At 42.7% G+C, this 24,385-nt stretch overlaps 1 protein-coding gene across 1 annotated transcript in view; it reads right to left on the bottom strand.

The window, feature by feature from the left end:
* RIGI (RNA sensor RIG-I) overlaps positions 1-24,385 on the bottom strand; it is an 87,202-nt gene that overhangs the window by 46,748 nt on the left and 16,069 nt on the right. The window contains exons 4-10 of the mRNA XM_075594713.1: positions 18,775-18,906; positions 12,237-12,418; positions 9,816-9,966; positions 8,450-8,563; positions 6,524-6,574; positions 5,928-6,032; positions 5,452-5,605 (exon numbers count right to left, since the gene is read on the bottom strand). Of these exons, the coding sequence (XP_075450828.1) occupies positions 5,452-5,605; positions 5,928-6,032; positions 6,524-6,574; positions 8,450-8,563; positions 9,816-9,966; positions 12,237-12,418; positions 18,775-18,906 (889 nt within the window). The remainder of the gene's footprint in view (positions 1-5,451; positions 5,606-5,927; positions 6,033-6,523; positions 6,575-8,449; positions 8,564-9,815; positions 9,967-12,236; positions 12,419-18,774; positions 18,907-24,385) is intronic.

Genomic DNA, 24,385 nt, shown 5'->3' with positions numbered 1-24,385 from the left:
ACAAGTACTAGTGGAGGGAATATACGCCTCCGCTTTGCTGGACACTGAATCTCAAGTGAACATTATCTATCATCCCTTTTATTATCTACACCTGAGGCATCTGCCTATGCAGTCGGCATAGAAAAGAAAGTTATCGGGCCATAGTAGTGAAGATTACCCCATTGATGGAGTGATTCAAGTACAACTGGATATACCGCAGCTTAACACTAACAAAACTCACCCCATGGAAGTGGAAGCCTTTGTATGTCCCGAACCCCGTGAACACCCAAATTCCCCCATCATATTAGGGACTAATGCTGATGTGGTGCGAGCCCTGATCCAGGCCTACCTTCAAGAAGCCAGAGAGTTACCCCTATCGTCCCTGCGGATTCAAGGACGAGTGCTCCGAATATCTGCCCAGGAAGAGTTTTGACAATTCTTCAACATTGAAAAGGTGTTGACAGAAATTCCACTAGGGGGAGTGAGACACATGGCCGCTGTACCTAACTACCCGGGCTGGGATGAAAAAGACTGGCACTTTTCACTAGAAACCTCACCTGAAGAGGACGCAAAGAGAGGGTTCAATGTGGTGCCAGAAATGAAGGAGTGGAAGTCCTCGCTTCCTCGTCGGTTCACGGTATCTATACAAAACATCTCGACTCACCCTATCCGGTTTGACGTCAGTCAAGCGCTGGATCGAATATACCCCGTTGAGCAAGTGGAACCCCTGGATCATGTGAATGCTGCTACCATGCGGGAAGCCCCTCCTGGGTTGCAATTTGACTTCGGGGAATAGTCCTTACCACCATACTGGAAGAAGCACCTGAGTGACAAGCTGGCGGAGCACAGTGAGGTGTTCTCCACCAGTAAAATGGATGTAGGCTGCAGCAAGAGTACTCAACACATGATTCTACTGAATGATGCCACCCCATTCCGAGAGCGTTCCAGACGCATAGCTCCCAGAGATGTGAATGATGTGAGGAACATCCTAAAAGAGATGGAAACTGCTGGCATCGTGACTGAGTCCTGTAGCCCCTATGCCTCCCCTATCGTGGTGCTACGAAAGAAGAATGGCTACGTATGCCTATGTATGGACTATCGTACCATGAATTGCTGCACGTCCCGGAACAATAAACCTTGCCACGGATTGAAGAGATCTTCAGTGCTTTATCCGGCAGCCAGTGGTTCAGTGTGCTGCACTTGCGGTCTGGCTACTACCAGATCCCCATGAACTCTGAGGATCAGGAGAAGTGTAACACTTGCGCTCATCACGAACAAGGCGGGACCCGGTACTGAGGTGAGAAAGTATTAGACTGCACACCCAACGCAGTGGAGGCACGCCTGGAGGGTGCATAGTCAAGATTGCCGGGTCTGGATTGGAGAGAGTGGGTTAGTCGTAGTACTTGCCGAGGTCGTAGGTAGGTGCCAGGTGGGTAGTCGGAGTCCAGGGTGCAGTGGTCTAGGGTTGGACCCAGGAGACAAAATCGAGTGTCCGTTAGCCATGGTCAGGGATGGAGAAGAGTCAGGGGCAAGCCGGGGTCAGTAATCCAGAGAATGGTCAAAATTCTAGCCGGGTTGGTACACAGGGAGGCAAGCAGCAACAAGGTAAACATAGAAACAGGAATAAGGCAGGCACAGGGAAGTGGGAACACAAGATCACCTATAACTATGCTCAGCCAAAGAATGAATGGGACAGCTGAGCATATATAGTGAGGAAGACCAATAGAGCTGAGGGGAGGAGCAGAGGCGTGAGTGTAACAGAGGCAGAAATAGGCTGTGGACGGTGCAGGAGACAGGTGAGGGAGATCAGAGTTGACGCGCAGCTGGGGAGCAGTGCACGCGCGTCGCAAGCGGAGGGGCAGAGACAAGCTCCGTTGAATACTTGAAAGCCCTCCGTGGGCACGCGTGCTCGGTAAGGTGCGCGGGAGACTGCACAGCATGGGGCAGAGAGGAAGCACGCCGCGGGGGACGCACTCTCAGACTCCTTTAAGCCGAAGGCTGTACAACAGGAGGTAAGGAGGGAGCGCACCGTATGGGACGCGTTCCCCAATTCCTTACAAGACGACAGCGTTTGTCTGCCCTCTTGGGTTTTATCAATTCACGAGAATGTCTCAAAGCATTTGTGGAGAACCTGCCACGTTCCAGCGGCTGATGGAGAAGAGACATGAACCCCCGAGAATATCTGGTCTACCTGGACGACATTATCGTCTTCAGTCGGATGCTGGAAGAATATGAGGAGTGTCATTGAAGGTCCTAGACCGATTACAGATGGAAGGCCTGTAGTTGTCACTAGACAAATGCAAGTTCTGCAGGACCTCCGTCACCTATGTTGGCCACATTGTGTCTGCCGAAGGAGTGGCTACCGACCCCGCCAAGGTCGAAGCAGTAATAAACTGGCCCAGACCAGAGAACATGATGGAGCTCCGATCCTTTCTGGGATTCTGTGGATACTACCGGAGATTTGTGGAGCGGTACTACAGCAAGGCCAGTTCTCAACAACCTGTTATGGCTCTATCTGGAAGAACCTAGGAAAAAGCAGTGGAATTCCGCATGCGAGAAGGCATTTATGGAGCTTAAGAAAAGCCTCACCGAAGCTCCTGTATTAGCCTATGCTGATCCGGAGCAACCATATGTGCTGCACTTGGATGCCAGCTTCAACGGGTTGGGAGCGGTGTTACATCAGAAATACCCTGCTGGTCTCCGGCTTGTAGCGTATGTGAGTCGCAGCCTGACGCCAAGTGAACAGAACTACCCAGTCCACAAACTGGAATTCGTAGCTCTCAAGTGGACTGTTGTAGATAAACTACATGATTATTTCTATGGGTCTCCTTCGAGGTGCGGACCGACAACAACCCGTTGACCCACATCCTGACGTCTGCCAAGTTGGATGCTACCGGTCACAGGTGGTTGGCTGCTCTGTCTAATTATCAGTTTACCCTGAAATAAAAGCCGGGTCCCCTAAATGTCAGAGCTGACGTTCTGTCTTGAAGGCCCAGACTGAGTTCAGCGTCAGACAATGGCGAATGGGAAGAAATTCCTGGTCCTGGGATTCGGCAATGTGCTCCACAGCGGCTCTAGTGGAGGACAAAGTAGCCTTCTCCGAACTCAGAGTGGCGGACAACTTAGGATGCCAGTTGAAGGCACTTCCTGTAGCATACTGCCATCCAGAAGGCATGTCCATAACCCAAGACACTATAATGAGCTGAAAAGAGTTAGTGGTACAGCAGATGCGAGACCCGGTGGCCATCCGCCGGGCCATCCAAGAAAATAATCCCTCCTTAGTGAAGCGTGCTCCCGCTGACACGGTCGCTGTTCTCATGAGGGAATGGGACATGTTCCAAATAGACCATGGCCTCCTCTATCGACTCACACCCTATCACAACCACCCCGATAGCAGACAAACAGTTCTGCCAAGAAGATTGCAGTACCAGGTCCTACGGTCCCTACATGATGACTACTGTCACTTGGGGGTGGACAAGACCATCGAACTCATAAGAGACGATTGTCGGAGGTGCCTGCGGTGCACACAGCGGAAAACACTGCCTACACACATCCCCAATGGGCCACCTGAAAAGCTCTGGTCCCATGGACCTGGTCTGTATAGACTTTCTCTGTATCGAGCCAGACACTAGGGGTATCGGGAATGTTCTGTAGTAATGGATCATTACACCCGGTACACCCAAGCGTTCCCCACCACAAACCAAAAAGCTCTTACGGTAGCTAAAATACTGTGGGAGAAGTATTTCATATTTTACGAGCTACCTAAAAAGATGCACTCCGATCTAGGGCATCCTCAGTACTTTGGGGAAGACACAACGGGGTATTGGGGTATTGCATTGCTGAAGAACAACCTCCAGAGAGTGTACAGCTTGGCAGAAGCCACCGCCAAATTAAACAAGAACAACAAGCGGAGGTACGATTGTAAAGTATGATATAAGGAGCTTCAGCCTGGAGACACGGTTCTTCTACGGCACCTGGGCATACCGAGGAAGCACAAGCTAGCTGACCGATGGCGACAGGCCCCCGTGGAGGTGGAGTCGCAGATGCCTGGCATTCCGGAATATCATATCAAAGATTCGGTGGGCAGAATAAAGGTCTGGCATCAGAATCATCTTTTACCAATCCCTCGGGTGGGGGGGGGGAGTGGTCCTGATCCATTGCTCATATTGCCATCCAGTGAACAGGAAGATGTCAGCAGGATAGCGGATCCTCTAATGGAAGAGAATTAGGACCCTATGGAAGGCACTTCTAATGATACAAATGGAGACTGGTGGGCTGCACCAGAAGAAGATTCGGATAATGGCCCTGTCAGTCAGACGCCCACTCCAGTGGCCTCAACAAGTTAGTCTCTAGATCCAAAAAGTCCTATCTTCACCCCAAAGGGTGTTAATTACATTTACTCTATGAGAGGGTGCGGGGAACTGTTCAGCGCGATAGGGGAAAAGTGGCGGTGGCCATTTTGGATTCGGCGCACATGTGCAGTATAGCCAGCCATCTTAGATTGGTTCGGCAAGGACGAAGTAGGACAACAAATCCCAGAATCCTCGAGGAGAGGGTTTAGCACATGGGCTGATCCAACCAATAGAAGGCATGCAGCCTGAAAGAACAGGATATCCTCTGCGGGCAGAGAGCTTGTGAGTCGCGTGGGAGCCAGGACAGGAGTAGGTAGTGACCAGGGAGAAAGTGGCTTCCTGAGATAAGCCTAGATACTGCCCCAAAGGCCCCAGATAGGTCCAGAGCCAACCTTAGCTCTGTATTGTAGGGAAGGCCCCAGATAGGGACCCTCCTCATCTTATCAGTACCACTACACTGCTGCGCCGGTGGACGGCGGCCTGGGACCAGGCTGCAAGTGTTCAGAGACATTTTGTGAGACACTCCAGCTGGAGTTTGCACCGCGTGGAGGCCAGGATCCTTAGGCGAGAGGGGATTGCTGTCGGAGGCCCCGCTGCGTGGGACCTGTTTCAGCAAGTCTGCAAGCTGCCCCTGGTGTACTGGAATACCCAGGCAGGTATCACACAGGCACAAACGGTTACACTGGGGTAGCGCTAACTCACATTGGGTGGGCACTGTTCTGCGGACACCGATTGTTTAGGTGCTCAGGGCATCCTCAGTACTTTGGGGAAGACACACCGGGGTATTGGGGTATTGCATCAGTGTGTTATTGTATTGTGTTGTTGCATACTGTGGGGTTACAGTAAAATCAAGTTACATATATGGTGTGGTATTGTTATTACTGTTTGTATTTGTTCCTATGAGGAGTCATCCCGCCAACGCTGGGATCCCTCATAGGTGGAGGCGCTGCACTAAGAGAGAGAGAGAGCTCACCCCAGGCTCCCATAATCGGAGGCTCAGGCCTACTGTGAGCATACAGGTATTAGCAGCACGCATAGTCGCCCGCGGTTTCCCTTAGGCATAGTGAAATGGGGCTATATAATGTACTGTACATACACAAACACGCAATTCAGTACATACCCGCTGCTTTCAAAGTATTTGCTGAAGACATCTTTCTGTTGCTCATAAACTGGCACTTTGGTGGCCATAAACACAACTTTTCCTCTTTGTCCTTTCGGCATGGATTTAAGATGTTCATCACAAATTGCAAGTGCCACAATAGTCTTCCCTGATCCTGTTATGGGCATTGTTCAGATGTCAGAAAAGTCATACAAAGACATCACTTTTTGTTTTACTTTGTTTACATGATACATGTTTTCTGCACACATTGACAATGCAAAATGTTGGCAGACAGAAAGGGAATTATGAATATATATGTGTGTCAACTGGGTATCCAATTCCCTCTGGGCTTTTATAAAAGTTAAACACTTTTGCTTTGGAGGCTCCTTATATTTTTCCTCAGTGCAGCTTTTGAATATGTTGTGTGCAGTTTTAAACTTTTCATTCTTTAATAAACACAAAAGAAAAACAAGCATTTTGCATTAGAATAATCTGACCTGTTGGGGCACATATAATGGTGTTCTTTCCCCGATACGCAGGCTGGGCCAGCTCTTCTTGATACAGCCTTAGCTTCATTTCTGGAACTGACTCAGAGCGTTTACCTAGTAAACAAAAGTTTGTAAAAATATACAGCTTATAAATAATGCAATCTAATAATCAATATTAAACTGGCTGTAAAGTATTATGATGCCCCCTTAAGTGGAGGCCTGTACAGTATTTACTTAAAAAAATAAAGGATGATGATGATGCTATTGGTAATTAAAGGTGCAGTCATTAATAAAAAATACGCACAGCGTCTGGGAAATACACACCATTCTGGGGGTTTTCAGACCAGTTTTCAGTAGAAACTCTAAAAAGTTATTAAACAAACAGCGGTGTGACATTACTTCTGGGAGTAGGACATCGATATACAGTAAGATCAAATTAGTAATGTTGCAAATATGTATAATTTAATTATGTTTTAAGAAAAGGGAGTCAACTTCATTGGCTGTGAAAAAACATCTAAATAATAACATTATTGGTTTAAGGTTATATTTTTACATTTTAGAACTTTTTTTGATAATAATTTCCAGGGCTTGTAAATAATACTCACTTTCCATCTCAGGAAGACTAGAGGTGATGTGATTGTCCAGCCTCACCGAGGCTAAAATAAGAAAAGGAAGCAAAGATGTTTTTCAGATGACACCATATTTGTGTTTTGACATACAGTGGCACTAAATTAAACCCCTCTGGATCACCCAATGATGTTTAAAACATTAATTTATATTGAATAAAAAACATTTAAAAGGTCTGTATGTCAAGTACAATGTATTGATACTATGTACAGATTTGGTAAATAAGCAAATCTATTCTTTAGCACAGGTCTCTTCAGCCAGATCACCAAAGGGGCCAGATCAGAAAACAATTAGGAGTACTGTAAATGGCCACAAGCTTATTGCAATGTCATTTTATATATATTTTAAGACTTAAAATAATATATTTCAAAATGTTGCAAGCATTTATAACATCTGTTTCATATATATTTATCTTAGCTTAACTAATAAGTCAGTTCAGTGTGAAAATGCATAAAAACTCTAGGAAACTCCATTCTGATACTTCTTCACCTCTCTGCAGCTTTCAATACCGTTGACCGTCTTCTCCTACACATTCTTCCCTCTCTTGGTATCAATGGCATACACCTCCTTTCCTGGTTCTCCTTCTACCTCTCTCATCGCTCCTTCAGGTTCTCTTTTGCCATCTCCTCCTTGACCTCTATGGAACTCTCTGTAGGTGTACCTCAAGGCTCAGTCTTGGGTCTCTTACTCTTCTCTCCACATACACTCTCACTGGGTGACCTTATTGAGTCCTTTGGATACAGCTATCATCTCAATGTTGATGGCTCACAACTATATTTATCTACACCTGACCTTACACCTGCAATCCAGTCAAAAATGAAACCTGCAGTCTGTCAGCAATCTCAGCCTGAATGGCCCTTTGTCGCCTGAAACTTAACATGGCTAAAACAGAGCCCCACATATTCCCTCCCAAACCAGGCCAAATTGTTCCCTTCTCCATTACAATCAACAACACTACTATCCACCCAATCCCGCAAGCATGCTACCTAGAGCAGGGGTGCGCAAAGTGGGAGGCACACCCTGAGATTTTCAGGGGGGGGGGGGAGCACAGCTGTTACAGAGGCCCCATGCTTCCCCGAAGGCATTTAAAATAAATACATACAAACACTGTAACTAAATCTTCATGTTTTTCCTTAGCAATATTGCTAAGATACAACCACCACTATGAAAATATGTAGTTCGCGTTCTTGCTCTTTTAAAAACCTTTTATAGGTAATCCTTTAACCCAGAGGTCCCCAACTTCAGTCCTCAAGGACCGCTAACAGTGCAGGATTTAAGGATAGCCTCTCATTAGCACAGGTGGCCCAATCATTTTGACTGAACCACCTATGCTCTAGCAGGGGTATCCGTAAAAGCTGCACTGCTAGTGGTCCTTGAGGACTGGAGTTGGGTACCTCTGCTTTAACCCCTTGCTGCTATGATACGTGGAGGTAACCTCCCCCCCTCCCCCTCCACAATGAGTCGCCGCCGGATCACTCCATAGGTAAAAACAGTCACACAAAAGATGCACAAAGCGCACTGGGGTATAAAAGGATATATTGTAAATTGTAGAAGTAAAATAAAGGTAATTCCACTTACAGCGTACAAATACTTCCAACGAACTGTGTCAAGCTGGACCGCTTAGGAGTTCCACTATCCTGAAGTGTGGCACAAAATCTTCCTCTCTGCAGGGTGAGTTGGCAGCCGTTGAGACGAATTTGTTGGAAGTATTTGTACGCTGTAAGTGGAATTACCTTGATTTTACTTCTACAATTTACAATATATCCCTTTATACCACAGTGCGCTTTGTACAACCACCACTATGTTCCACTGTCACTAAAATACTCATGCTTGCCCTTGTTCTCTCCCTTATTGATTTCTGCAACATTCTTTTACCTGGAAATGGAAACCTGAGTTCTATTTACCCAACAGTAGACGTGTATTTTCTGGCTCTGGTTCTTCTGAATACTGAAGCGTAATGAAAGTGCTGGTGACCTCTTCTGGTTCTTCTACAGATTTCCCTGGTTCCCTTGCACAGTCTAATCACAATAACAAAATATAAATTATATTGAACCTTTTTTTTTGCGTTTATGGTGTATTAAATACTGATTGCACACGGCTGTTTCATATGGTACACACTATATTTTCCTTTAGCCCACCAGCCTAAGCTATGTAATAAAACAGTAGAGATTAATTGTATTATTTTTCAAGAGTGCTATAATTCATCTTTAGATATATTTCAGGAAGTGGGATTAAATCATCAGTCTCATTTAGCAACATGTACAGTACTGTACTACAGTTTTTAATAATTGTATAATTTCAGCAGTGTTTTAGTTGAATTTAGGCTGAAAATCTCAACTGTGGAAGGAATTAAAAAATGGCAACAAAAAGTACAATATATGCTGCTTTATATTAAGGAATCCCTCAGGGATTATACTGAAAGAATTCAGCTGCAGTTCCAATAATGCAGTGATTGGAATTAAGGTATAAAGCAATTTTTAGAAATGTCCTTGTCTGTATACGGTGAAGCTCATTCTCCAGTGTAAATTTGTACAATCAGAGTTGTTGAGCCATCAAAGTGTGTAAGGGACACTAGACATTCAATGTTTTAAACAAAACATTGCAAACAGACCCTAATAACCTGGCAGCCGACTTTCCTGCTCCCATTTGTTTTTTTCACTCTTTGTTGGTCTTCCTCGTCGTTCCCCTATACAGTATATTTTCTTTCGGTAGGTCCCGGTTGAAGTGTGGGATGGGTGTCCTCCCTAAATTCCTACACGTACTCTAGTGTCTAGTGTCTTGGCGAATAGCGCATTAGAATATTTTTTTTAAATAAATACATGTAGGATTTATTTTGTATCTTTCGTTATATACAGAATATGGGCAAGAGAATCACAAGTAGCTTACTCAAGGTTAGTAGAAATTCATTAAGGTTGAGAGCCTGTACAAAGTGGTGCTATTTCAAAAGACAGCTCCAGGCAGCAGAAGATGCATTAGGGCCCATTAACTTGGAAGGTGTCTTATGGAACAGCCCTTTTTGGTAAATACAGTATGAGCCGATATGATTTAAACAAAAGCCTTTAAATGTATATTCAGATGTAGCAAAGCTTATTGTCTTCTGTCCTACTGCAATACATGGTCACGCAACCACAGATGTCTCAGCATCGGAGGATTAATGCTGCGGGGGTCACATAGTAAGTCTTGCTACAGTACATCTGTAGAGCGTACACCACATTTGGGTGATTAGACACTAAACTAAAGTTAGAACATTAGAATATAATTTCTAATCACCTCTTCCTGGGTACCACACCTCAAGGATTTGTGTGCAACCTTCATCTTCCAAAGCCAGGCTGAACACCTTTGGCCACTCTTTTTTGTCTGAGCGGAGGAGGCAATCAATAAGCTTCTCAGCTCCAGCAGTTGACCCTTTGTTATCCATTTCCTAATAAAATAACAGCATTAAACAACATGAAACCTTTGAGGGCACCAATAACGCTGGTGCAACGCCATATTGAATGGACGTATGATGTTTCCGGTCATGGACGATTTGCTTCTTTGTAGAGGAGACTGCAACCTCAGGGACCTGGGATCGTGATTGGAACATACAGTAAAAGGAGAACTCCCTCTTCCATTACTGTCCTCAGGGAATGGTCATGTGATTATTACATGCAGTGGTTGTTGCGGTTGTTCCGGCACACAAAAGGTTAACCTCTACCTGTACTTGCAAGCACTGTTTGAGCTACTCTTTGAGTTGTAGTTTGGTTAAAGTTGGATTAAGTGTGACGTTATAACAAGAAGGAAAGTGGTGTGCAGTGGGTATTGCTAGGATTGGTGACAGTTTTGTTTTATATTGATTTCTCTGTGAACTTAAGAGTTTAGAGTGGGTTCATTTACTTGTCTTGTGTGTTGTGAGTTTGCAGCAAATGCTTTTCTGCCCCAGATGAGAGATTGCACTGGGTGTGTGAGAGTTAATTGCTTTCCTGGCACCAGATTGCAGTATAGCTGTGATTTAAAGAACATGCTCTTGCAAGCACTTGCCTGGCCTGCTGTTTAACAGAGTTGCCGTTTGGTTCAAGTGCAAATTGGATTATGTGTGAAGTTACAACCAGAAGGTACAGTAAGTGGTACAAAGAAGGTTTGCAACAAGGTAGTTAGATTAGAGAACTAAATTGTTAGCTAGCATGTAATACTTCATAGTTGCCAAAAGCAAAATGAGCAGGATTGAGAATGTAACTCAATACATATCTTGCGTGAAAACGTGAGCAGGTGGTCTCTTTCAAAATGTCGAATTATTGATCTGAGGAGGCAACTACAACACTGAAGGACATTTGCAGTGTTGAAAGGCGTTTACTGCTCACTGAGCAGGCCCTGGTTGGTTACAGTGGTGCAGAGTGTGGAGCTGTGAGTGTGGACCAGGAAAAGTTAGTTAGCTGGGTAACAGTTAGCAGGGGAGCAGAGGGATGAGGAAGAGGCAGTTTTGAGCTCAACTATCTTAATAGATTTGCCAGAATGAGTTAAGATAATGCGGGGGTCAGGGCAGGAATATCAAGGTTGGTGGAGACGTTTCCTCTAGCAGCCAGGGAAATAGTTCCTCCAGTACAGAGGAGACTTTGGTGGTAGGAGACTCAATCATTAGGAGGGTAGAGAGAGCAATCTGTTGCCATGACCACATAAACCAAACAATGTGTTCTCTCTTGGGTGCTCTATATTCCTCAACCTCGACCCAGTAGGTACTCTAACATATTTTTTTCAAATATCATGACTGCAGCTAGATGCACTATAGCTTTACATTGGCTAAAACCAGATCTCCCATCCCTAGTGGACATAAAAATCTAAATCAGGTACGTTCTCAAATGTAGAGAATAACAAGCTTCCTGAGAGACTCTTGCTCCAAATTACAGAGGGTTTGCCATCTGTGGTTGATATACCATAGCAAGATTGTTAACATTATAAAAAAGGCGCCTAAGAGGCGATATTATAACTATTTACAAATATATACAGGGTCAATACAATGAACTTTCAAGACAACTATCCATCCCAAGGACAGTACAAATGACATGCGGTCATCTCTTGAGATTGGAGGAAAGGAGATTTCACCAGCAACAAAGCAAAGGGTTCTTTACAGTAAGGGCAGTTAAAATGCGGAATACATTAACCATGGGGGCAGATACAATAGATGTCTTCAAAAAGAGGTTGGACATATTTTTGGAAAGGTATACAAGGATATATTGGTACCAAATAAGTAAACATGGGTCGGATATTGAGGAATATGATTTCTTCCTGACTCCAGTAATGGCAATTTATCTTTCTACTTTTCCCGTACTTAAAATTAAATTTACATTTTAGGAAATGTAAAACATTCTCCTACACTAAAAATGAAATCAAAATCACAATAAACAATGTAAACAATGTAATATATATATATATATATATATATATATATATATATATATATATATATATATACACACACATATATATATATATACATACACATATATATACATACACACATACATACATACATACACACATACATATATATATATATATATATATATATATATATATATATTTGAGCTGCCTCTGAAGAATTAGAATAGACCTCAGCCTTTCTGACACACTCGGTGTCACAAATAACATTACAAATCCAAGATTTATTTTACGGAGGTGAAAGTGAGAATATCCTCTATCATTTTATTCCGTACTTACCTGTTCAATCTCCTCAATCTCTCTTTGCAAAAGACAACCCCTGAAATGTGTCACAATATCGCGTGGATTAATGTTGTTTTTGACTGTACTGTTAATGGTATTTAGAAGTTTCTTTGGCTCATCTAGACTTTCAATGTTGCTAAAATCTGATTTTTCAAGTGCTTCAGAGAGGCCGGTATACCCTGCAAATAGAAAGGAAAAAAAACCATAATGTTTACTAATACTACATTTAAACTGTAATCTGTGCTGTACTGTATACTGATGCAGCGGCCGTTATTCGAACACTTCACGCGTCATGTACATCGGAATCCCGATTTGAAACCGCGGGATGAATTCCAGCCTCCCCGCACTAAGATGCAAGCGCGGCGAGTGCAGAAAAACTAATTTTAGTGTTCTGGCTTTTAGAAATATGAAATTGACACAGTAGCACAGTAGAACAGTACTGTACACATTACAATTCATCCATTTTATTGCAAACGAAGAAACAGAATCCATGAAATTCAAACAAAACATCCGCGATAAGCGCGGGTGCCTGGGACGATTGGCCACGTTCATGCTACGTGGGGAACAGCAGAGAACTCAAAATCGGCACCGAGATGTGTTCGAATAACGGCCGCTGCATCAGTATAAAGGGACAATATTGTCAATAGGAATCTTGGTCACCAAAGGATTACCATCTGATTGTGTGTACCTGAGGTACAGGAAAATTAAGGGCATTGATGAAGGTTAAATAGATATGTCACCGAGTATGGAACTGTAATATCCCACATCAGTGGTCACCCAGGACCAAATGAATCAATTGTACTGATATGGTACAGAGATGTTGTGGCTAGAAACACTGCATCAGGGGTCCTTAAACTTTTCTAAATCGCAGACCACTTCATTGTCAATAATTGTTCGGAGATGCACCATACTCATGCCTCTGCTCATCAATATGACATACTGGACTTTTCATCGCAGGAACATTCTTTATCAGTAAGAAAATAAGCACAGATGCTGCCTGGCAGGATTTTCTGAAGTGTGTTTTGAATGGCTTCAGGAATCACCACAAAGGTCTTTGGCACAGGTGGTCCAGAAAGAATCATGGCTCTACACTATACTAATGAAATATTTTGCCTACATGCAACTAAATAAGAAACTAATCTGAAGTACATCCCATGAGGTGTTTTGTGACAATACAGGCTCTTCCACATATGCATTTTTCCTTGCAGAAGATTCATATTTAGAAGATGCATGGTCCGTCTATGCTCAATGGGCCCGTAAAGGGTGTTTATGCACTGCAATAACAATGTTATGGGGTTATAGTGTGGTAAAATTATGATTTAATTGTAATTATAATGTATAATTTATTATTTTATAATTTATTACATAAAATACTAATTTATAAATTATACCATACCATGCAGGAATAGAACCCATGACGCTTCATACACTGGTAAAGATTCTCTACCATTACACCATAGTGTTTAGTGGATTGGTGTAATGTCATTGACTCTATTATAGGAAGGAAGAATAAACAGGCGACTTACAAATTAAATGGGGATAAATTAGGGGAATCCTTGATGGAGAAGGATTTAGGAGTGTTTGTAGACAGCAGGCTTAGCAATAGAGCCCAAAGTCATGCAGTAGCTGCAAAGGCAAACAAGATCTTATCTTGCCGTAAACGGGCAATGGGTAGAAGGGAAGTAAACATAATGATGCCCCTTTATAAAGCATTAGTAAGACCACACCTTGAATATGGAGAACAATTTTGGGCACCATTCCATAGAAAATACATTATGGAACTAGAAAAAGTGCAGAGAAGAGCCACCAAATTAATAAAGGGGATGGATAATCTGATTTATGAGGAAAGGCTAGCTAAATTAGATTTCTTTACATTATAAAAGAGGCGTCTAAGAGGGGATATGATAACTCTGTACAAATATATTCGGGGACAGTACAAGGAGCTTTCAAAAGAACTATTCATCCAAAGGACACATGGTCAGCCCTTAAGGGTGGAGAAATGGAGATTTAACCAGCAACAAAGAAAAGGGCAGTTCAAATGTGGAATTAATTACCCATGGAGACTGATGGCCGATACACTAGACCTGTTCAAAAAAAAAGTTGGACATCTTTTTAAAAAGGAAAGGTATACAGGGATATACCTAATAAGTAAACATGGGAAGGATTTTGATCCAGAGAGTAATCTGCTCGTCAATTCTTGGAGTCAGGAAGGAATTTCTTCTTCCCCTTATAAGATATCACTGAATGATATTTCACTGGGTTTTTTTGTTTGCCTTCCTCTGGATCAATATATATATGTAAGTACAGATATAGGATAAAGTACCTGTCGTGCAAAATTAGCATAGGTTGAACTTGATTGGCGCATGTCTTTTTTCAACCTCATGTAACTATTACTGAAACATGGGGGGATGAAAATCCTATTCTGAGGATTCTAGCAGTTCTCAGTCTGCCAGTGCCCTGGATGTGTACATGCAAACTACTCTCAAGGATCATGGATAAGTAGATGACGCAATGCGGTTGCAGCTCATCACCCAGTTCCAAGAGCGTGAGGCTGGGAGAGAAAAGCAAGCAGCTGCATATGCGAGATATGCAGCAGAATGTGCTGCAGAAGAGAAACAGCTTCAGAACGTGCAGTAGCAAAATATGCTGCAGACTGGGAAGCAATAAGACAAGTTGCAGAATGCGAGGATGCGGGACACTGCAGACCCTTAGGCCTGCCAGCAAGCCACCAGCTGGAACTTGCCAAGCCCCAGAGGGCACCGCCAGCACCAAGCAGCAGAGAGTTTAGCCCTTGCAAAGCCCTTATGGAGCATTTCCCAAGCCTAGAAAAAGATGGGGCCTGGACACTTTCCTGAGCTGGTTTTGAAAAAACCTGCAGGTAGCATTAGTTGCCACGTGATCAGTGGACAACATATCTTACACCAAAATTGAATGAAAGAGACCTGGATGTCTTCGCTGATCTTCATGCACACCTAGACAAGATTATGCGGCCATCGAAGCTGTGGTGCTGCGTTGCTACACCATTTCAATATCACACCTGAAATCTACAGGCAAAGTTCAGAGCTCTTCAGCGTGGTTGTACCGCTGGCTTTTCTGAGCTGGTGGGCGCACACACATCTTTTTGCAAGCAGTGGGTTGGGGGGCTGGAAATCGAAAGCTTTGCAGAGTTATCGGATCTCATAATTCATGTGCAATTTTTAACCCTGTGCTCACCTGAAGTGAGAGAGTGGAAGAAGGACCGAGATACTAAGTCAGCCATAGAGGCTTGCAAGCTTGAAGATTCCTATGTGGCTAACAGGAATTCAGTGGATAACCCGGGGGTTTCATGATGGAAGGGGGGTATATCCCACAACCTCATCTTGTTACATCTACTGAGGCTGCTTGGGGGGGGGTTAGGGGGGAACAGGGACACTGGGACAGGGGGAAACCTGCCGGTATTTTGCCTGCAAATAACTGGGGCATGTCAGCAGCAACTGCCCAGAAAGGAAGAGACCTGTTAATGCCTCTGGAGGGGATCGCCCCTCAGGAGTGCGCCTTGGTGCCTGTGTGGTATCTGGGCTGCAGGAAAACAGAGGTGCTCACTTGCAACTAGTCCTTGCAGTCAATTCCTACACTTACCCTGGTGCAGCTAGGACTGGTGTGACCTGAGGAAATCGTTCTTGGAGGGACTCTGCAAATGAGGGTGGTGGGAGGGGGCAGCCATGTTTTGCCTGTGGTGAAGGTCTGAATGGCTATTGCCATTGGCCTATCTGTCAGGAACCTGTTGCACTGTGATTACAAAGGAGAGCTGTGGAACCAGGAGAAAGCAAACCGCTGTGCCGGGGGACCGTTGGGTGGAAACACACTCTCGGGGGTACCCTGATGTGGAAGCGGAACCACGTCACGAGATTTAAGCTACAAACCGGCAGTAGAATCAACAAGATATTCTTGTTTAGCTCCAATGCGCACAATCTACCCAATTTATGTGAGTTGCCTGATTTTAGCTCGTGTATATGAAAACCATTTACTATTTACACTATGGAGTCCACACTGTCCCTTTTTGCTTTCTAGAAGTATCGAGGAAGGTGGTTACTCCTGTGGATAGCTGTTCGGAACATCCAGTGGTTTATTGTTATTGTGTGTTTTTATTGGCATATTCCCCTTTTTACCTTTCCTTATGTTTCTGTCTTTCCCATTCCTATACCTCTGTTCACCCATCCTTCTCTTACATGTTGTTTGTTAGTTTAATGTTGATTGTTTTATTTGTGGCTCTACATACCTAGCATTGTGGTCTCATTAACCTACATCTATTAGTATGTCATCATTGGTATATACAGTTGTGTGAAAAAGAAAGTACACCCTCTTTGAATTCTATGGTTTTACATATCAGGACATAATAACAATCATCTGTTCCTTAGCAGGTCTAAAAATTAGGTAAATACAACCTCAGATGAACAACAACACATGACATATTACACAGTGTCATGATTTATTTAACAAAAATAAAGCCAAAATGGAGAAGCAATGTTTGAAAAATTAAGTATACCTTATGATTCAATAGCTTGTAGAACCACCTTTAGCAGCAATAACTTGAAGTCATCGTTTTCTGTATGACTTTATCAGTCATAACATCGTTGTGGAGGAATTTTGGCCCACTCTTCTTTACAACGTTGCTTCAGTTCATTGAGGTTTGTGGGCATTTGTTTATGCACAGCTCTCTTAAGGTCCAGCCACAGCATATCAATCGGGTTGAGGTCTGGACTTTGACTGGGCCATTGCAACACTTTGATTCTTTTCTTTTTCAGCCATTCTGTTGTAGATTTGCTGGTGTACTTGGGATCATTGTCCTGTTGTATGACCCAATTTCGGCCAAGCTTTAGCTGTTGGACAGATGGCCTCACATTTGACTCTAGAATACTTTGGTATACAGAGGAGTTCATGGTCGACTCAATGACTGTAAGTTTCCCAGGTCCTGTGGCTGCAAAACAAGCCCAAATCATCACCCCTCCACCACCGTGCTTGACAGTTGGTATGAGGTGTTTGTGCTGCTATGCTGTGTTTGGTTTTCGCCAAGCTGTGCATTATGGCCAAACATCTCCACTTTGGTCAAGTCTGTCCCAATGACATGGTTCCAGAAGTCTTGTGGTTTGTTCAGATGCAACTTTTCAAACCTAAGCCATGCTCTTTTTAGAGAGAAGAGGCTTTCTCCTGGCAACTCTTCAAAACAAACCATACTTGTTCAGTCTTTTTCTAATTGTACTGTCACGAACTTTAACATTTAACATGCTAACTGAGGCCTGTAGAGTCTGAGATGTAACTCTTGGGTTTTTTGCAATTTTTCTGAGCATTGCACGGTCTGACCTTGGAGTGAATTTGCTGGGACGTCCACTCCTGGGAAGATTGGCAACTGTCTTGAATGTTTTCCACTTTTAAATAATCTTTCTCACTGTAGAATGATGGACTTTAAATTGTTTGGCAATGGCCTTATAACCCTTCCAAGATTGATGGGCAGCCACAATTGCTTCTCTAAGATCATTGCTGATGTCTTTCCTCTTGGCATTGTGTTAACACACACCTGAATGCTCCAGACCAGCAAACTGCTAAAACTTTGGCTTTTATAGAGGTGGTCACACTTGCTGATGATCAATTAATCAAGGGCATCTGATTAGCAGCATCTGTCTGCTACTTAGCATCTTTATTCCTATGGAAGCAGTAAGGGTGTACTTAGTTTTTCACACATATCTTCTCCATTTTGGCTTTATTTTTGTTAAATAAATCATGACACGGTGTAATATTGTCATGTGTTGTTGTTCATCTGAGGTTGTATTTACCTAATTTTAAGACCTGCTAAGGAACAGATGATTGTTATTGTGTCCTGATATGTACAACCATAGAATTCAAAGAGGGTGTACTTTCTTTTTCACACAACTGTATGTATATACACTCACCGGTAAGTATCCAAAAAGTGTATTAGAACAGACACATACAGAACCCACGTTTCAATCCCGGGGAGGAACTTTGGTTCTGTATGTCTTCTCTGTTCTAATACAGTTTTTTGGTACCTGTGAGTGCTGCCTTTTTATTTGCTGTTCTGCTGAATGGTAAAATATACTCTACATTTTTTACGGGACTAGCACCTTGCCTTACGGATTTTTTTGACTTGGAGAGCTTGCTTTTTATATATATATTGCCTTTTCTGATTCATATTCAAATTATTTTGTTTAGTTTAATAGAGTACATATGTATTTTCATTTAATTAAATGGCGCTGTAATTTTCTGTTCTATCTCATCTATCTAAATATATATAACACACATGTATTCATTTAGTTGGCAATCACAAGCCAGGAGTATTTATTTGTTTATTTTTTAACTAGAAAAATGTTACATGTTCAATGTTTCGACTTCCTTTTTTGAAGCCTTCAGTCATCAAGTTCTAAACGATGAAATATATCATTGATACTAGTTAAATTTGTTCCAGCACATTCAAATACTAGCCGTATAAAAATAAATATACAATTCACTGTGCAAGTGTCACAGACGTCCTATAAAAACAAACCTGCTCCCTTCAGGCCGTCTAAAAATCCTTGGTACCACCCTTCAGCTTCCAGCTCCAATAACTTCTCGAGCAACATGGCCGCAGCTGAGGTGGGTCCCCTCTGCTCCTCAGCCTTAATCTGTTCCACGGCACCTTGAAGAACATAAAAACCAGATGGTCATATCAAAATGAACAGCCCACAAACTTCCAATAAGGGTAGGGACAAGACACTGAACCTAAAATGTCAGAAAGAATAGCTTCTGTAGTTGCAAAGGAATGCACACACACAAAATCTTACTGATGAATACAACTGAATGCAAAGTACTCTTTTATTTTTAGATTGTGTTCATTTTGTTTATAATTCATGCTACAAGCATAATATTAAAAGCATTATTTTGTATGAGATGACAGCCATCTTGTATTATACCCACAAATCTAAAAAATAAAAGTAGATACCACAGGAGTACATAAAAGAAGAGATAAATCTACTGCACTTTCCGGTCTTGTTCTTATTGAAACATTGATTTTTTTAAATTAAACTTTGTCATATTTTTATAAGACCCATGCGTGCCTAGTTGGGTGCAAGGTAATATATATATATATATATATATATATATATATATATATATACAGTGGTTGACAAATCACCAAAAAATCTACTCGCCACACAAAAAAATCTACTCGCCACCTAGTACCAAACGTATGCTGCTTGGGCCAATATTTACTCGCCCGGGGGTTAAATCCACTCGCCCGGGGTGAGCAAATGTATAGGTTTGTCGAACACTGTATATATATATATATATATATATATATATATATATATATATATATATATATGCAAATATAGCTGTATGCTCATCTGCATGTCTTAGGCAGGTCTGCAACCCCGCCAGACCTGCCTAAGACATGCAGATGAGCATACAGCTATATTTGCATATTTGCTTTCCTGTGGAGGGTTTTTGTCACTTTTTTTACTCACCATAACTTAACTCAGTATTATGGTTTATATATATATATATATATATATATATATATATATATATATATATATATATATATATGTATGTATATGTATATGTATATATATATATATATATATATGTATATGTATATATATGTATATATATATATATATATGTATATATATGTATATGTATATATATGTATATATATATATATATATGTATATATATATATATATATGTATATATATATGTATATATATATATAAAAATAAATAAACGATACCATGTTGATCCCACGAAATCAGGAGACAGATCTCAATCTTGAAGCAGGAAAAAGTGTATTAGTAACAGGGCACAAATTTCCAACGTTTCGGTCCCATGAAACGGGACCTTCCTCAGGGTAATGCCTGATCGTTTCTTGGGACCGAAACGTTGGAAATTTGTGCCCTGTTACTAATACACTTTTTCCTGCTTCAAGACTGAGTGCTGTCTCCTGATTTCGTGGGATCAACACGGTATCGTTTATTTACAAATTTTGTATGGGACTAGCACCTACCAATATACCTCTGCTAATGGAGTGCCGACTGATTCGATGTACTATATATATGCATACGAACCAATCCAAGGACCAGTAAAGAGACAGCAAACTGCACGGGGTTAATCCAAAAAAAAAACTGTATTCAAAACATAGACACGCGTAAGCCGACGTTTCGGTCCCACATGGAGACCTTCCTCAGGGCCGTGCAACCAACAAGTGATAGTGACCATACATATATACCCCCACCCATGATGCACCACAACAAAAAGAACCAATCACCAACATGCAATCAAGAACGGCATTCAACATAGCTGTGCTCTGAGCCACATCCCCCAATACCTGTAAAGCAATTGGTCATCTGCAGCCACGAACATGCTGTGTGTTTCTCTATGGGACTAGCATCTGCTTTTTTGCTTCATTACAGTGTGCTGACTGGCCTCTTGTGGATTATATATATATACATATATATATGCAAATATAGCTGTATGCTCATCTGCATGTCTTAGGCAGGTCTGCAACCCCGCCTTTCCCCATTATCACCCAGCATACAGCACTTCCACTGCAGCAAGGGATTCTGGGAAATGACATGCAAATGAGCACACAGTGTCACTTTTTGCCTCAATAACCATTTTTAACATGGTTCCCTATAGGCTTAAGCTTGCTGCATGGTCACAGCTTCGAGCACAGCCAGGGTTAAGGTGCATACCCAGAAAACCACCCACAGACAGCTGTTTCGACCTTGATGGGTCTCATCAGTGTGGGGTTGATTTTACTGGGAATGCAAGAGAGGCTTATGGGATAGGCCAAACCATAATACTGAGTTAAGTTATGGTGAGTAAAAAAAGTGACAAAAACCCTCCACAGGAAAGCAAATATGCAAATATAGCTGTATGCTCATCTGTATGTCTTAGGCAGGTCTGCAACCCCGCCTTTCCCCATTATCACCCAGCATACAGCACTTCCACTGCAGCAAGGGATTCTGGGAAATGACATGCAAATGAGCACACAGTGTCACTTTTTGCCTCAATAACCATACTCACCATAACTTAACTCAGTATTATGGTTTGGCCTATCCCATAAGCCTCTCTTGCATTCCCAGTAAAATCAACCCCACACTGATGAGACCCATCAAGGTCGAAACAGCTGTCTGTGGGTGGTTTTCTGGGTATGCACCTTAACCCTGGCTGTGCTCGAAGCTGTGACCATGCAGCAAGCTTAAGCCTATAGGGAACCATGTTAAAAATGGTTATTGAGGCAAAAAGTGACACTGTGTGCTCATTTGCATGTCATTTCCCAGAATCCCTTGCTGCAGTGGAAGTGCTGTATGCTGGGTGATAATGGGGAAAGGCGGGGTTGCAGACCTGCCTAAGACATGCAGATGAGCATACAGCTATATTTGCATACATATATATATATATATATATATATATATATATATATATATATATATATATATATATATATATATATATAAACACACAGAGAGAACCGCATCAAAAATCACTATTAAATTATAATCATCAAAAACCACAAAATAAAGCCAGAAAAAAGGCTAGTGGCGGTGCTATTGGAAAATATATGAAAACACAAAAGAGAAAGAAAACCCATATGAAGCACTCTGATGAAATGCAAAAACTAACAAATTTATTTAACCAATATAGACAGAGAATAATAAAACAGACAGATTAAGATCAGACGGGGACCTGAAAGAGAAACCTCCTACTACGCTGCAATTAACACTAACCAAAGCTAATTAATACTAAGGGACACATATACCGGTAACCTTCTCAGAGAAATCACTTACAAAATTACATAATAGATAGAAATGTCCATATAATCACCAAAACGGACAGTGGGATCAAAACTGTTCCCATTGAAAGTATTGACCGGCCGGTAAAAGACACAAAAATGCAGAGAAATGTACACAGTACTAGATGGAACAGAACTGAAACCCAGCAGAATTAATAAACAGGGTCAGATATCATGCATAATGAGTATTAATAGTACTATAGGAATCACTTGTTAGGTATACATATCCTATTGACCGTGGGAATATTGAGTTCAAAATTGTAGCAAAAAGAAACATACCGTATGTTCCTTGGTATGCCATATGCTATTATCCGGTTTCAATTATACACTCATGGAAGACCATATCTCAGTTTGCATCCATCATGTGTCTACTGACACTTAATTTGATTTCGTTTCAATTAGTGTGTATTGTGACCCCCAAGGTCTGCATGATACTGTACTGTATATAGCTCATGACGCAAATTTGACTTGTTTGTCATGTCTATAGTCAATACTTTTGTCAACATATAATCATTTAGACTTATTACTGAAGTTATTGAGGGATGTAATTCCAATATCTTTATTTGAGGTGTTATAGTTCATGAACATGCTTAGGCCAGGTCCCCACTGGCTACTGCAGAAGCCGCTGTGGCGGACACTGCAGGGACGAGAGCCCTCTCCTCAATGGGGCCGAGCCCCCTGCGAGGGAGGGCCGCCGCGCTGCGCCGACAGAAACGCCTGCTCTCAAGAAAATTGAGATCAAGGGTCGCGACGGAGCGCTAGGCCACGCCCCCCGGCGGTTCAGCCAATGAGGGCGAACCTGCCGGGTGACATCATGGCCGCGCCCCCGTCACTCCCCAGTCACGCCCCCCCCGTCTTTCCCCCTGCAGCTCTCTACAGACCGGGGAATTCGGCTGCACGCTCCACCAGCCTCGCGGGCGCGCGTGCAAAGCAGCCAGCGGGGCCGCAGCCTTACACATTTACAGTATCCTCACACTCTCTCTTTTGTATGTGGATATTTATTAACACCTGTGCACTAAGGATGCTTGTAAATCCTGCTGCTAGTATTAACACTCCGTGCAGTGAAAATGAAGATGGAATTACACATTTATTCAACTGTAGTCACTTGTTCACCATTAATTGATGTGCTTTGACGCGTGAAAATACACAACGGGTTTACAAATAATGTAGGATTTATCACATGTGCTACAATGCTATACTTCAATCAAGATGATCCTTACGCCAATGTTCAAACATGGTTTTTTAAGCTCATCTGGGCAGGGACTGTGTCTGTAAAAATCGTATGTGCTGCGTACTGTGCACTATACTGGAATTGTGAAGCGCTGAGTCCCATTGGGAGAAAAGCGCCATATGAAATAAAGTTATTATTGTTATTGAAGTGACACTTCTCTGCTGGCACCTACCACACAAACGTTTCACTGGAGCAAATTTTCTGCATGGTGACGGAAGTAAAGAAAGTGATGTCACTGTGGGCAAAAAAGGTCATCGGCGTGCGTCACTGTGGGCAAAAGAGGACGTGCGTCGTCTCGGGCGCATGTGCAGCGCCCACCAGCTAGGGAGCTTGGGAGCAGCAACAACCACAATGGAGACCAGACACACACATGCACACAGACACACACACACACATAGAGACACACAAACACATAGACAGAGACACACATACACAGAGACACACAGACACAAGACACAGACACACACAGAGACACAAACACACTAGGAATTCTGAGTTACTATAAATATAGAAGTGCACATAGCTAAAACGGGGTGTGTGCAGAGCACACGCGTTCTAAGGCTACGGCCCCAGTGAGCGTGTCACATGCGTGACAGAGCCCTCCACCCGAGCGATCTGAAGGATTTCAGATCAGTCACGACGGGGAGGTGTGGCAGGGGCGGCCATGACGTCATGCGACTGGTTCATCCTCATTGGCTGAACCGCCGCCATGACATGGCCATCGCTCAGCTGCCGCGCCAAAAGTCGAATATCTTGACTTTCCAAAATCTGGTCCCGCACGCACTGATTTGGGCCGGCCCAGCTCCATAGAGGATCGTGTCTGGTTCACGCCGCACACGCCGTGGCACGCGCAGCCGCGAGCAGTGGGTCGTGGCCTAAGTCAAACTTCTTTGCGTTTTGTCACTGAAAATGTGTTTTGATTTTTAATTAAAAACATCACCATCACAAGTACAATTTCTGTGACATACAGTAACAGTGACAAAACACAAAGAAGTTTCACTTAAAATGCGCGTGCACGGCACACACACGCTTTTTGTTATTTTATTATTAGTATACATGCAAAGTTTCTGCTGCCTAGGTTTCATAGTC

Source organism: Ascaphus truei, chromosome 1 (assembly GCF_040206685.1).
Source record: "Ascaphus truei isolate aAscTru1 chromosome 1, aAscTru1.hap1, whole genome shotgun sequence".
NCBI classification, from domain to species: Eukaryota; Metazoa; Chordata; class Amphibia; order Anura; family Ascaphidae; genus Ascaphus; species Ascaphus truei.
Note: the sequence above shows the minus strand (reverse complement) of the source record. Positions and strands in the feature narration are given on the sequence as shown.